Below are 15,799 nucleotides of genomic sequence, written 5' to 3' on the forward strand. Positions count from 1 at the left end.
AGACACTGGCACCAAGAACGTTATCAAAACGTTGGAAACAATATTTTCAATTTTTGGACCGCCTAAACGTCTAATATCTGACAGAGGAACGGCATTCACGTCAAAACAATTTCAAAACTTCTGCAACGATCACGACATTGCACATATAAAAACAGCTGTAGCTACTCCAAGAGCCAACGGACAGGTAGAACGATTTAATAAAACGATTACCAACGCTGTGACCACAACATGTCAGAAACCAGATGGGAAAGATTGGGATGTAAAATTGAAACTGATCCAGTACGCAATGAATTCTGTCAAAAACAAAACAACGAAAGAAACCCCTCATGACCTCTTATTTGGATTTCAACCGAGGAATGTTTTCAAAAATAAACTGGTTCTAGCGTTAGAGGATGAAGACATGTTAGACAGAACACTTCTGAGACTCCAGGCGTTGGTTTTAATCGAGAAGCAGCAAGGAAAACAGAAAGAATACTTTGATAAACACCGAAGAACACCTACGAAATACAATGTCGGAGATTTAGTTCTGATTCAGAGAGAACCAGTCTCTACAGGGGAACCTCGAAAACTAAAGCCTCATTTCAAAGGACCGTATCAGATAGTAGAAACTTTTCCAAACGATAGGTACAGAATCGTTGATATAGAAGGAGCCGAAAACTCTCAACGAAAATTTAGTCAAATTTACGCGGCTCATCATTTAAAGGGGTGGTGCATACCTTACGACCCGAGTGAAGTCGAGGACGACTACATGAGTAGCGAAGCCGAATGTGATAACTAGCGCCCTCTGTATCGAGAAGTTCGTTACTTCGAGATGAAATTATGTTCCTTTTGAGTAGTTGGTAACATCAGTTAAGTCAGCGAACGCGTCGCGTGAACAAGTACGAGAGAGTTCGTGTAGTGAGTTTCGTACGTGGAGGTTAGAAAAGACGTTAACGGTTAATTTAGTTTATTATAAGAACAATAGTTAAGTTACGATAAACAGTTGTAAAGAACAATAATAAAACGCTGTTTAAATAAAGGTTTTGATTATTACTTTCACAACATCTGTAAAGGTGTCGTTGGCAGTGTTTAGTACCACGCGCGTGTGAAAAAAGTTATAAAGTTTTTAATTATAGTGAAGTGTGTCTTACGCATAAAATGTAAGTACAAGTTTCTATAAGTATAACCGATGACGCGGATTCAGTCTTCTTTGTCCGCATTACATGGTTGCTGTATCTCAGACAGAGAAAACCGAAACGTGTCCGCTCTCAATCTTTCACCGGTCTAATGATATGGACCTAGCGAAGAAATCATGTAATTGCAGAAAAATTTAGTCCCCGCAATGCGCAAAAGAGTACTTGGCGTAACTCAGGTATACATTCAGGTTGATTCATTCTTTTTTCTTAGGGCAAGCACATCTGGACAACGTAAGACCAGGCGTAATTTGCGTAGAAAAGTGCAGCCTGAGGATTATGAGCGGGTACTTCAAGAACTCTCTCACCATGAAATACAAGAGCAGCAAGAAGACCCTTACGATTTCACAGACGATAGTGAAGGTGAAGAAGAAACTATTTTGGAGGAGAGGGACGAAGGTGACGACGAACAATCAGGAGACGAGAGTGAAGAAGACCTGGCGATGACATCTGATTTCGAAGTTTTTTTGCCACAAGGAAAAAATAGTGACACTTTTTGGCTTAGTTCACCTACAACTCTTCAGTCAAAATCTAAGTCAAAAAATATCGTAAATATTTTGCCCGGGCCTACGCGCAATGCAAAAGATGTGTCTACCGAAATGGATGTCTTTTTAAAATTGTTTGATCTAAACATGATTGACAGAATTGTAGAACACACTAATGTATACATTGATAAGAAAAGGGAAAGTCAGGGTTTCCAAAGAGAGAGGGATTGTAGGATAACAACACGCTTCGAAATAATGGCGTTAATGGGAATTTTATTCCTTTTAGGAATAAACAAAAGCAGCCGAGCTAACGCATCTCGAGCTTGGAAAACGAATGGCACTGGGATGATGATATGCAGAGCAACATTTGGAATAAATAGATTTAGATTTTTATTGCAATCTCTTAGATTTGACGATAAAAGAACACGGCAGCAACAAGGGGCTACGGATAAATTGGCACCAATTAGGGAACTTTACACCAATCTACATGAAAATTGTCAACGCAATTATTGCCTATCAGAATTTGTAACAATAGACGAAATGTTACACCCGTTCCGAGGTCGCTGTGGGTTTATAGTTTACTTACTTGATAAACCTGGGAAATACGGTATCAAACTCTATGTGTTAGCAGATGCCAAAACCCACTATGTCTTTAGATTTGAAATATATTGTAGGAAGCAACCTGACGGGCCATTTTCAGTTTCCAACAAACCAATGGATATAGTGAAACGGTTGGTATCAACCATTCTGAACAGCAATAGGAATGTCACAGTAGACAACTACTACTCAAGTTATCAGCTAGCGATATATTTGAAAGAAAATGGACTCAGCTTCATCGCAACAATGAAGAAAAACAAACCCGAGATTCCACCTCAATTCTTGCCCAATAAAAATCGGGAAGTCGGGTCTTCCATTTTTGGTTTCCAAGACGACGTCAAAAAAATAAAAGCGTAATTCTTATTTCCACAATGCACGACGAAGGAGAAGTAGACGAGGAGAATGGAAAACCAATTATTATATTAGACTACAATGCGACAAAAGGAGGTGTTGATGCAGTTGACGAAAAGTGTGGGAATTATTCGACTAAAAGAAGAACCTGGAGATGGCCGCTTACCAAGGACAGTAGAATCTAACAGGACTGCTACATGCATTGTATTTTTGTAGCCCACTACGGGTTGGTTGCCCGCCATCTACGTCACAGTATTTGCCACGCCTGGTAACTGTCTGTGTTTTTAAAGGTTATATGATAGACATTAATACGTCTAAAAACATAAAACTTCAAAAATAATATGGTGTGAAGTAGTTTGCGGGCAGGTTGTCACAACAATGGATGTAGCAGTCCTGTTAGATTCTACTGTCCTTGGCCGCTTACTATGTTTTTTAGATTTTTGGATATAACGGGAGTAAATTCCCATATTATATATGTTGGCAATCACATGATGACTGCTGATTTTCTAGAGTCATTGTCTTTTAACCTTCTTGAAAATCACCTAAAAGAAAGAGCTAAGATAGCCAACCTTCCGCAGGATATAAAAAGTTTTCTGGCTAGATATCAAGATGTCCCAGAGGAGCAAGCGGTTCCTGACCAAAGAAGACGAGGTCCATGCCACGAATGCGGAAAACACAAAAATAACACAACAACCGTACGTTGTACCGAGTGCACAAGGTTTGTGTGCAAAAACCATTGTGAGAGATTTTCAAAATGTAGATCTTGTATTAACGATGCAATGTCGTCTTAATTAAAAAAAAATAATTATAAATTTGTTTTCCAATCGTTTGTTTTACTAACTATTGATATTTTGCAAACATACGAATCAGTTTTGGTATTAATATTTCGCACTGTACCGACAAAACGGTTAAAAGTTCAAATGCGGTACGCAGTACCGCGCGCGTTTAGAGAGGTCTGAACGTAGAGCGCGTGTAGCTAAGGGTTAATTCAATAAATAGGAAAATATTTTTGTACTATAGATTTATTTAATTAATCTACTTTCGACCTCTTCTTTACTTTAAAAGCATCGTTGATTGTAAATCAATTCTCATAATTCAATTTTTAATGCTCAACCAACGATTCCGTTCAATACATTGCTTACTGTTTGATTTGATTGCTTCAGTAGTTAGCTTCAGTTGGTTAAGATGTCGAAAATACTCGGTTTTTACGTTGCAGAAAAGTCTTTCCGAAAAGATCATTGTTGGCCCTCTTCGCGAGGATTTCGCGGATTTGCACCAACAATTTTGGTTGTTATAAGCGTAATTTGGGTTATTTACCCGTTTATAATAGAAATTGCAAGTGAGTGTTGTCTAAAATTAATCGAGATATATTTTTTATCGTTCTCTTTATGATTTTAGATTATAAAACGAATTTTGAAAAATTATTATTTCACGTGGATTTATCCTCGATAATAATGTTATTGCTGTGTTTCAACATTCAATTATGGTGGAGTCGACGTCAATTAATCCAAATAACCGATTTATTGAGAGATTTCAGCCAATATGGTATTCCGCAAAGACTCAAAGTCATTGATAAAAACACTAAGATGTTCAAAATGTTGCATTACAGAGGACTTGTTGTGGCGTACTTACTTACTACTTGCATCACATGCAATCCCTTCCATTAAAAAAAGTATACAGTAAATTTCCTTTGTTATAACTTTTACTAACATCTGTTGGCAAATGGATACACTGCCTAGTTTATGTACAGGGTGTCCCAATTTCGATGTCCACATAGGCTATCTCCGAAACTAAAAGAGATAGAAAAAAAGTAGCTTACCTGTCATGATCTCGTTTTTCGAGAAAATGCTAATGCCGAAAACTCCGAACAGCTATCGTCTTTTGTTTTCGCCCTATCGGCAAAAACTGAAAATTTTGCGAAAACGACAATAGCGAATATCTCACTTATTATCAAAGATGGAGTATTATAAATAAAACATTATATGGACAACTTTTTATGAAGAATTCAGTGGCGTAGGTAGAATTTTTTTCTCATCTTTTATTTTCGAGATTTGAGACATAACTTTATTTTTTTAAATGGAAAGCATAGTTGGCTATGACCTAAAATAATTTGTTATTTTCTTCTGATAACAAATATATATAGTTTGTGGGGTATATTTCTTATAGTTATTGAATAATTAACAAAAATTCATTTTGTTTTATCTAAAACTAATGTATGTATTTAAAAGTTAATGTTGCTATGGTGATAACCATACATACTATGATGGAACATAATGTATCAATTTTTTTTGTTCTTTCTAAAACTATTGTATGTATTTAAAACTTAATGTTGTTATGGTGATAACAATGCCACGATGGAAAACATTGGGTACGTTCAGCAGGTGTCAACAGTTGAATTAAATCAGTCAGTTACTTGTATGAGCTTTAATACAGCGGAACGAAAACGGCTGAACAAGCAATTGAGAATTAGCAGTTCAGCATAACCTAAAACTATGGCCAACAATAATATTTTTAAAAATTTTGTGTTATTACAAGAGATAATGGATGATGATGTTGATTTTAAGGCTCATTTCATTTTATACAGTTCTGCCAGTTTTCAAAATTAAAGGAGAGAAACAAAAAATATTAATCCTAACCTAGAATTTCACAACCGCTGACAAACTAAGCGCAGATTACTTACGCTGAGTTATTTACTAAACTGCTGCGTAACAGCGCTGACTCAGCATATCGTTCAGCCGCGACTGCTAATATAGCAACTTAACAGTTGACACCGGCTGAACGTGCCCATTGTTTCCAATTATTGCCAAAGTTTGTAGTAGTATTTAAAAATTCACTGACAACTCTGGCATTATGTGCTGGTGCTCCGTCATATTGAAAATATATCATTTGAGACATATTTAGTGGCAAATTGTCGACCAAAGGCTCAATGTGCTGCCTTAATATATTGAGGTATTACCTGAGTTTAAGTTTTTATGGTAGATACTATATGCCAACATTCTATTATCTAAAAGGGCACACCATACATTGAACCTCAACCTTCTTTGAACACTCAGAGACTTCATTGGTCCAGATGACATTTTGAACAAACAGCAGATTATTTAATTTTTCTAAATATCATCTACAAAATTCTAATCTTAGATTGACATCTCCTGCACGTAAATAATGAGTTAGGCCCGCTTTGTATGGTTTATACATATTTTTCTTTCATATTCGGAAGCAGCGGTTTTTGGGTCAGACGTCTTGTTCAATTTCTCTGCAAGATGTTGATGGATTTATCGCAAGTGAAGCCAACACATTGACTTCATCCTCTTGCAGGCCATTTTGGTATGTTTTTGCACGTGGTTTGGGGATGGACCAAAAATCTATTAAATTTTCTGCTAACCGGCTGAAGGTTCTTACGTGCGGTTGTCTTCTTTCCGAATACCTTGTGAAATATAATTCCGCGGCTAACGTCGCATTCTTATCTGATAACATATAGCATTCCATCATGTTACATTTTCATAATTTTCGAAGTTCATTGTAAAGTTTTATTTAGTTTTGTTATACTTTGACACCTAACATGCTGGTGCATCATACCAGCTCATAATGCCAGAGTTGTTATCGAATTTTTAAATACAAACTTTGACAATTATTTGATACATTATGTTCCATCACAGTATGTATGGTTATCACCATAGCAACATTAACTTTTAAATACATACATTATGTTTAGATAAAACAAAATGAATTTTTGTTAATTATTCAATAACTATAAGAAATATGCCCCACAAACTATATATATTTGTTATCAGAAGAAAATAACAAATTATTTTAGGTCATAGCCAACTATGGTTTCCATTTAAAAAAATAAAATTACGTCAAAAATCTCGAAAATAAAAAATGGGAAAAAAATTCTACCTACGCCACTGAATTCTTCGTAAAAAGTTGCCCATATAATGTTTTATTTATAATACTCAATCTTTGATTCTCAATTTCGAACATATTTCGCAACTTGTTGCAACTTTTTCTATTGCTTCATCTAAGTAAGGCCACCAAAAATATGCACGTGCCAAAGACTTCATTTTTACAACTCCCATGTGCGTCCCATGAAGTTCTCTTAATATATTCGTTTTTAATTTTTCTGGCGGAATTACCCTGTGATTCCACATTATTGCATTTTTTGAAATTACCAATTCATGGCGCTTACCAAAATATTGTTTTAAACGTTTATCATATACATATTTAGGCCAACCCGCTAAAATGAACTCTTTAACCTTCGTCAAAACTGGATCTTTTTTCGTTTCCGCTACTATCAAGTTCAAATCTAAATTGAGGTCAGCGCTTTTACTAAAAAAATAACAATAATCTAATTCAACATCTTCTATTTTAACCGTATTTTCTTCCTTACATGGTAAACGTGATAAACAATCTGCTACGTTGTCTTTAGAAGGAACATAAACTATATCATATTGATAATTAGACAAAATTACCGCCCAACGACGCAATCTATTTGCAGCAAATTCCGGAATTCCCTTCTTTTCTCCAAAAATCGTTAATAATGGCTTATGATCGGTTACTAGCTTAACCCGTTTTCCGAATAAATACTGATTAAATTTTAGTACCCCGTATATTATTGCTAAAGCTTCCTTTTCAATTTGAGAATACTTTTTTTCGGCCGCCGTTAACACTCGCGACGCGAAAGCAATGGGTTTATCTTTTCCCCGTTCGAACTCATGGCTGAGAACAGCCCCTATTCCATATGAAGAAGCATCAACTGTTAATCTTATTTGCATTTCTGGATTAAAATGTACTAGAACTTTGGTCGATAACATTAACTGTTTTATTTCGTCAAAAGATTCTTGACATTTTTGCGACCAATGCCATTTAACTTTATCTTTCAACAAATTATATAACGGGTATAATACTGTAGACAAGTTTTTTATAAATTTAAAAATGTCACTGTTAACTTTTCTTCCAGCAAACGATCGAGCACTGCACCCCTTTCGAATCCAGTGATGAATTTATCTCTTGTTGCTACCTCCAGATAATCGCCGAAATCGCACGTGATCGCTAAACTCCTAACACGTGTTGCCCAATCTTTAACAGCTTCATTTTTTTCTTTCCGCGACTCGTAGAATTTTATCCTTTCTGCAAAAATCGACGTCTGCGGCGTAAAATATCCATCCATTACCTCTTTTATATCATCGAAGGATTTTAATTCCGGTACAATCGGCATACATAAATTAAACACGAGCCTGTAGGCGTCTTCGTCCAGCATATTAAGTAGCACCGCTCTTTTCCTATCGTCATTTTCTATTGTGTTAGCCAGAAAATAATTATTGAGACGTGCTTTGTAAATATTCCAATCAGATACATGGAGTTTAAATTCGCGTAACTGGCCCAATACTTGTGCTCCGCCGCTCGAACCTTCCTCTCCTTGCTGATTTGGCATTTTATTTTAATCCTCGTCGCCAATGTAATGGTTTATAATAAACACTTCGATTTGAAATAAACTAAACTTTATTCTCACTTAATTTACATGTCTTTTTACCATCTTGGTTCTTGACGCTTTTGTTACGACTCATTCTTCTAATACTCGTAATCACACAAACCTGTTTGCAGTCATGCGCATTCAAGTTCTCTATACATTACAGTGAGATATTCGCGATTGTCGTTTTCGCATAATTTTCAGTTTTTGCCGATAGGACGAAAACAAAAGACGATAGCTGTTCGGAGTTTTCGGCATTAGCATTTTCTCGAAAAACGAGATCATGACATGTGTAAGCTACTTTTTTTCTATCTCTTTTAGTTTCGGAGATAGCCTATGCGGACATCGAAATTGGGACACCCTGTACACATTCACTAGTAAATGTATACACTCTATGATCAGTAAATAGTTTCACTGAAACGTTTCGTTAATGTGTACATTGACTGGCTAATGTGTATTAACTGAAATGCACCCTTTACCTGTAACATATACATACTGGCTGGTAGCCAATAAAGAATTATTTCACTCTCCGTTTTTGTGACTATTCTGTTACATTTCGATTTCTTTTAGTTCGACTGAAGGTGAGGTTTGTACCTTGTTACTAGTTTCGAATAAATAAGAAGAAGAAAGTAAGGGTAAGTTTTTTTAGATTTCTTTTATATTATTAATAATTTTGTAGCATATTTTTAGTTGTAATGACGATATTAAAATAGTGAAAATAGATAAGAAGATTTAAGAAAAAGCAAGTAAGGGTAAGTTTTTTTTGATTTCTTTATATTATTAATATTTTTGTAACATATTTTTAGTTGTAATTACGATTTTAAAATAGTGATACAAATTTCTAAAAATAATTGGAATTGGATTATTGATATACATACCGCCACCTATTTTACAGTAGCTATAACACAGCTCCGCAAAATAATCGAAACAGCTAGACTACTATCCTCGTTTATAGATATCTCTAGCTCGTGCTGCCTCTAACGGCAAACGGGAAAACATCAAGAAGAATGAATTGAATTAAATTAGAAATCCGACTTGTAGTATAAGTTGCATACTCAGAATAAAAAATTAATTGAATTTATGTGATTGAACACGGAATTGTGTACCATACAATATATTTAATTACGTTAAACTACATTAAATTACATGTAAATATTTAAAAAAATATATCTGTCCTTTTTTTTATAACAGAACCAAAAATTTACTTGCTAATTTAAAAAATCAATTAAGATGTTTCTCAGTTAAAATTAAAAAAATTAACATAATTATTTCCGATTTAACCTTCCGGCAGGCGCGTTTGTGTACAAAGTACACACAATTGTATTTAAGGGGTAGAATGACGTAATTTCCGTATAAATAAAGTTTTCTTTAGCAGATATTCCTTTAGAGTTAATTTGTCTTTCGAGGGATACGGTTGAAAATTTGTTGAGATGCTTAAAAATTTAAAGAAAACTAAATTAGTGAGATTAAGTGAGTTTGTGTACAAAATATTTTTAAATCTTTATTTTTAAAACACGAAACTAACGCTGAAAACTTATGATTTATTTAGTCAATTTTTACTCGAATGATCTCTTCATTTTTATTCATAATATCACGAAATGATAATTTGAGAGATGGATTGTTAAATATTTTGGAAGAGGAACCTAAATAAAAATCGTCAGCCTCAATCGTCTTTATTTTTGCTTTCAAAAAGATACTGTATTAGTATCTTATGTCCCAAGAAAAAACAAAGCCGTTATATTATTATCAACGATGCAAGACTTACCGGAAGTTGACGAAGAATCACATAAACCCGAAATAATTTTAAGTTATAATCAAACAAAAGGAGCAGTAGATACGGTTGATAATATGTGCGCTGCCTAACGAATAAACTCGCAAATATTGTATTTCACAAAACATTCTGCGGGAAATCAGTGTCGACGAAGAATTTTCTTAAGTAATTTAGCAATTGTTTTAATGAAAGAGCAACTAATTATGAGAACTCACATAATTACGTTGCCAAAGTATATTCGAGCGTTTTTGCAAATATCCTACATGGGCGCTAATTGCGGAACGTCTGAAACACAACCAACTCAATCTAGAAAACGAGGGAGGTGTAAAGTATGTATAAATACTACACAAAAATGCAAATGTAAGCAATTTATATGTACCGGGTGGGCCACTAAGAAAGGACGCCGGCTATATCTCAGAAACTGTTGATCGCATAGTTTTCAGACAAAAAAATTCTTATACAAAGTGACCCATAGAAACTACTGGAAATTATTTTCAACTTTGTAAAACTACCGCTAGGGGACGTAATGCCAACGACAAAATTTTAAATGTAGTTTTTCGTAAAATTTTGATAATAAACTTCATTCGGCTATAACATTTTTAGAATCTTTAGATAATTTCTGACAACTTTCGTTAGTCAATTTTTTTGCTTACTGCTTAAATAAGTGAGGTACGGGGTGTTACATTTACTATTATAAAAGTAGCCCTAACCTTGGAATTGTTCATCCGAATACATCAAAATTGGTCTTGTTGGAAAGAGGAGGAATTTTTGTATTCGATGACATCCAAAATTAGCCGATTTCCTTTCTAAGTCAAACGATAGGTGGCGTAATTTGTCAGTTCTATTTATTTTTACAATTTTCTTGAAAAATTCAAATGGAAACGTATATTTTTGACAAGGTATATGAAAAGAGCGTTAAAAAGAACGTCATACAGTGAAAACCGCAATATCGTACGTGTTTTAGTCTTAGAGATATTCAAAAAAAGACGGATAAATTAAAACGTAACTACGTTTGGGTGATTATTTAATATCATAATAAGCTTTCAAAGAACAACTTTATCCAACTATCAGCCTCTATTTCCGGTAATGAAATATTGCGGATAACATTTCCTATCCGTTCGATCATGTCTTCTCGAGTCGTAGGCCTGGTTGTAAAGACGAGGTCTTTTATTCGCCCCCACAAATAAAAATCTAAACATGTTAAATCGGGCGATCTAGAGAACATAAATTATTAGTTAGATGTATCACAGAATCATAGGTACTACAGACTTGTAATGTTTAAAAACTGCCAAGTAAGAGGTACCTTGCTGGCCAAGAATATAAACTTCCTCTGCCTATCCACTTATTAGGAAATGTTTCGTTCAAAAATTGTCGCACATTTGCGCAGAAATGTGCCGGGCATCCATCGTGCTGAAAAAACATGTCTCTGCGAGTAGCTAAAGGCACATCTTCCAAAAGAATTGGCAGTTCATTTCTTAAAAAATTGAGGTACGTTGCACCATTTAGCCTATTGTTAAATATGTAAGGACCAATAATGCGTTCTCCTAAAATCCCGCACCAAACGTTTACGCTCCACCGGCCTTGATGCTGTATTTCTCGCATCCAATGAGGGTTGTTACGCGACCAGTAATGCATATTATGCAGGTTTACACCACCATCACTATTGAATGTGGCCTCGTCAGTCCACAGTATCCTTGAAAGCAGTTGAGGATCTTCTATTAACATGTTTATTAACCAGTGGCAGTAATCCAGACGAATATCATAATCTCTTGCAGTCAGAGCCTGATGGAGAACTACGTGGTACGGGTGCATCCTACATTAAAATGTGTTAGTTCGTATTCTCGCTGGTCGATTTCATAAAACATGTAGTATTTTCATATATTCTTTTATACCTACCTGTATTCTCTTAAAATACGTCGGACCGTCGTCCGAGTAACACCTAAATCATCAGCGATTGTTCTTGTGCTAAGCTGTGGATTGAATTCCACATACGCTAAAACATTTATTACGTTTTCTTCAGTGCGACTTCTACGTGTTCTACGATATGTAGGACGATGAATACTTCCTGTAGTCCTTAACTGATAGGCTATACGGATGAAAACATTTTTGTTATAATGCCGCCGTTGTGGATAACGAACTGCGTAATGTCTTGCAGCAATAGTTGCATTCTGCATGCATTCAAAGTAACTCGCAAGCATATCATACGCTTCCTCATTGGTCGGCATTTTTAAAATAGCTAAATTAAGTTGCTCACACGACAGAGAAAACACTAAATGACAGTAACAACAGTTTGACTTGACGCCATAAAATTAAACAATCGGATTTTGTTTTATCATGGCCCGCTAAGATCAATGAGAATATTTTGATACTACCTACTCAGGTCACCCTTCGACGTATTATATAAGTGAACAAAAAAAGTAGTAAAATTGTTTGCTTGTAAGTTTTACATATAAAACGTTATTATTGTTATAACTTGTTGTAGGTAGTTGTTCTTTGAAAGCTTACTATGATATTAAATAATCACCCAAACGTAGTTACGTTTTAATTTATCCCTCTTTTTTTGAATATCTCTAAGACTAAAACACGTACGATATTGCGGTTTTCACTGTATGACGTTCTTTTTAACGCTCTTTTCATATACCTTGTCAAAAATATACGTTTCCATTTGAATTTTTCAAGAAAATTGTAAAAATAAATAGAACTGACAAATTACGCCACCTATCGTTTGACTTAGAAAGGAAATCGGCTAATTTTGGATGTCATCGAATACAAAAATTCCTCCTCTTTCCAACAAGACCAATTTTGATGTATTCGGATGAACAATTCCAAGGTTAGGGCTACTTTTATAATAGTAAATGTAACACCCACCCCGTACCTCACTTATTTAAGCAGTAAGCAAAAAAATTGACTAACGAAAGTTGTCAGAAATTATCTAAAGATTCTAAAAATGTTATAGCCGAATGAAGTTTATTATCAAAATTTTACGAAAAACTACATTTAAAATTTTGTCGTTGGCATTACGCCCCCTAGCGGTAGTTTTACAAAGTTGAAAATAATTTCCAGTAGTTTCTATGGGTCACTTTGTATAAGAATTTTTTTGTCTGAAAACTATGCGATCAACAGTTTCTGAGATATAGCCGGCGTCCTTTCTTAGTGGCCCACCCGGTACAAAACGCTCAAAAACAATGATAACTTGCTCGAATTGCGAAGTGCATTCAGGCTCTGACTCATAACTGATTAGTTGTCCATTATGTTATAGTGTAAACACATAAAATATAACAATAAAGTGTCGTGTATTTTTTGTATTGTTTCTTTTTCTGAAATAAGTTGTAAATTTCCAACAAAAGAAGAAATTTTCCTATGTGTACATTGTACACTACGCACCTGCACGTGTAATAAAAATAGACGCGCCTTGCGAAAGGTTACATTGTAGTAGAACTACAAAAGGTGAGTTTTGATTTTTGTTCGTCATATTGCAGACGTGGTAGCGCCGAGCGTTCCTTTGAGAATCGGCCGACCGACAGTTTAATGCGGTCACACATATCAAACGAATGGTAGTATATCCAAAGGTTTTTGCAACTACTCGAGTTTGGATAAACGACTTTGCGTATACAAATTCGTTCTTTATAATTTTGTCGTTGAGAATTTTTTGGTTAAAAATTCTATTTAAAATTAAAATACAATTTAAGAAATATTAATTAAAATCAATTACATAAATAAAACGAAGTATTTCTGATTTTATTATACAGGTGTGCCAAATGTCTGGAATATAGCCAATAACTTCGCCATTTGTGGTTTTAAAGAAAAGTGTTTCAAATACAAGTATCATTGTTAATCGTGGCGTATTTTTTGTCGATATTTGGTTGTTTGTATTGTATTTTGTTTCGTTGCTATGGCAACCAATATTGTTATTTTAAATGGGATGCATATATTTTTTTTGCATACTTTGATAGAGGATAAGTCCCTCTATACGATGAACATATCAAATCATATGGTTGTATAAGAAAAAAATCGAGAAAAATGCGTTGTCTGAAAATATTAAATTAGTAATTTACAATCAAAGTAGGCACCGAAATAACGCCGTTGACAGCTTTAAATGTCAAAAAATGACAGTTTCAACAATTATGAATTATTAATAATGTGTGATCAACAATGTTGGTTGCCATAGCAACGATACAAAAAATAATGTAAACAAGCAAATATCGCCAAAAAATGCGCCACAATTAATAAAGAAACTTTTATTTGAAAATTTTTTCTTTAAAACCACAAATGGCGAAGCTATTGGCTATCTTACCAGACATTTGACACACCTGTATATTATTGAACTTTTTCAGTTATGTGTTAACTGAACATAATGTAAATAATGAATAATATCAAAAACATAACAAATTTCGCTAACTGCTTATAGTTGCAAATTACTTATGTATGTTGTAAAATAGCAATTTTATTGTTTCTAAAACAACTTTTAAAGTTTTACGATACTTTTTACATTCTTTGCATATTAATGTTCTAATTAGTGAATAAAGCATTAAAATTCAAATTAAAAAAATTAAAATAAACATCGTTTACTCATCGATTTTTTATATGTTCTTTTACCTTCTTTCGTTAATAAAATCATGGCACATTTCACAAGAACATCGACATACTTTTTTAATATGTATCCCGCGAAATATACCTTGGCACAATCTTCTAAACATGTTTGTTGCACAACATCTTCATCATCACTGTCAGTACTTCTCATCGATAACGTGCTTAGAGAATAGCCAATGGTTTCTTCAGGTTCATCATTATATTAAAAGTTGAAAAATGTAATATTATTATGATGAAAATTTATTGATAAATTTCAGTGCTACAATATTGTTTCGACTCAAACGAATGAGTCGTCTTCAGGCACGACGTCGTAAATTTAGTCGTAAATGTACGTAAGAAAAACGTACGTAAAAAAATTTTTTGTAAATCGTGCGACCTGCTACATTTTGGTTTCGTTATATCTTTTTCGAAAACTTTCCAAATTTTTATTATACCGGGTGTCCCTCAGAAGTGGCTCACCTCCATATTTTTTTTATTATTAGTGATATAAGAAAATTATTTGGAATGCATAATTAATTAGGCCATTAAAACGGATTATTACGACATGAAATCATTCTTTTTATACTTCCGGTTGTACCGGATGTGAGTATTAATTTCGTTATTTTTTAAAATCTATAATTTGTTTTCTGCAGTTGGATAGACAGCATAATTTCACATAACGTTTACTTGAAAAAAGGTTCACGATCGCTTATAATTTTTGAAAAAAAAATTATTTTGGTTATTTTTTAACGTTTTAGTAAGTTTGGAAAATGTATTACAACTTTTGACTCATAGTAGCTAGGTTAATAGTATAAACTACGCTATGTCCCTCTTGATTTGCTATTTCTCGAGCAATGATCACTGCTATGCTTTAGTCAGTAGTTCTTTTTTAATAATGGTGTAAATTAACAGTTGTATTAAATTAGTTTAAAAAAAAAAACGCGATCAAACAATTAAATTTAATTCAATTATTTTTGATCTTTTATTATTATTTTTCAATATTTTTTGTTCTTTTACGCTAAATGTTCTGTAGCGGATAGTAACTTACAATGTCCATTATACATTATAATTTGGATTGTTTACTTTATTTTGGTTAAAACCTTTCAGGTCGCCTGACCTCACACCTTTATATTCTTTTTTATGGGGCAAAATCAAAAATGAGGTTTATAATACACCTGTAAGGTCTCGTGCGGCATTAGAAAATAAATAGCTTTTTTGTGTTGTTGAGTTATTTGATCCTAAAGTTACTTCAACTTTTAAAATTCAACAATAAAATATGAGTCTGTATAAACTGCCAGATGTATGTGAAAATTGTTCATATTTTATTAGAGAAGAAAAGTTTGAATCACGATGCATGGCTACATGCTTTTTCAAAGGTTTTCGCACT

General features: G+C 33.9%; 1 protein-coding gene across 1 annotated transcript; it reads left to right on the plus strand.

Annotated features, from left to right (window-relative positions):
- The first annotated feature begins 1,321 nt into the window (after positions 1–1,321).
- Positions 1,322–2,611, plus strand: LOC139430198 (piggyBac transposable element-derived protein 4-like). Its single transcript, XM_071196863.1, has one exon. It carries the CDS (start codon positions 1,322–1,324, stop codon positions 2,609–2,611), a length of 1,290 nt encoding a protein of 429 aa, XP_071052964.1.
- Positions 2,612–15,799: the final 13,188 nt, after the last annotated feature.

This window comes from Onthophagus taurus, chromosome 6, assembly GCF_036711975.1.
Source record: "Onthophagus taurus isolate NC chromosome 6, IU_Otau_3.0, whole genome shotgun sequence".
Classification (NCBI taxonomy): Eukaryota; Metazoa; Arthropoda; class Insecta; order Coleoptera; family Scarabaeidae; genus Onthophagus; species Onthophagus taurus.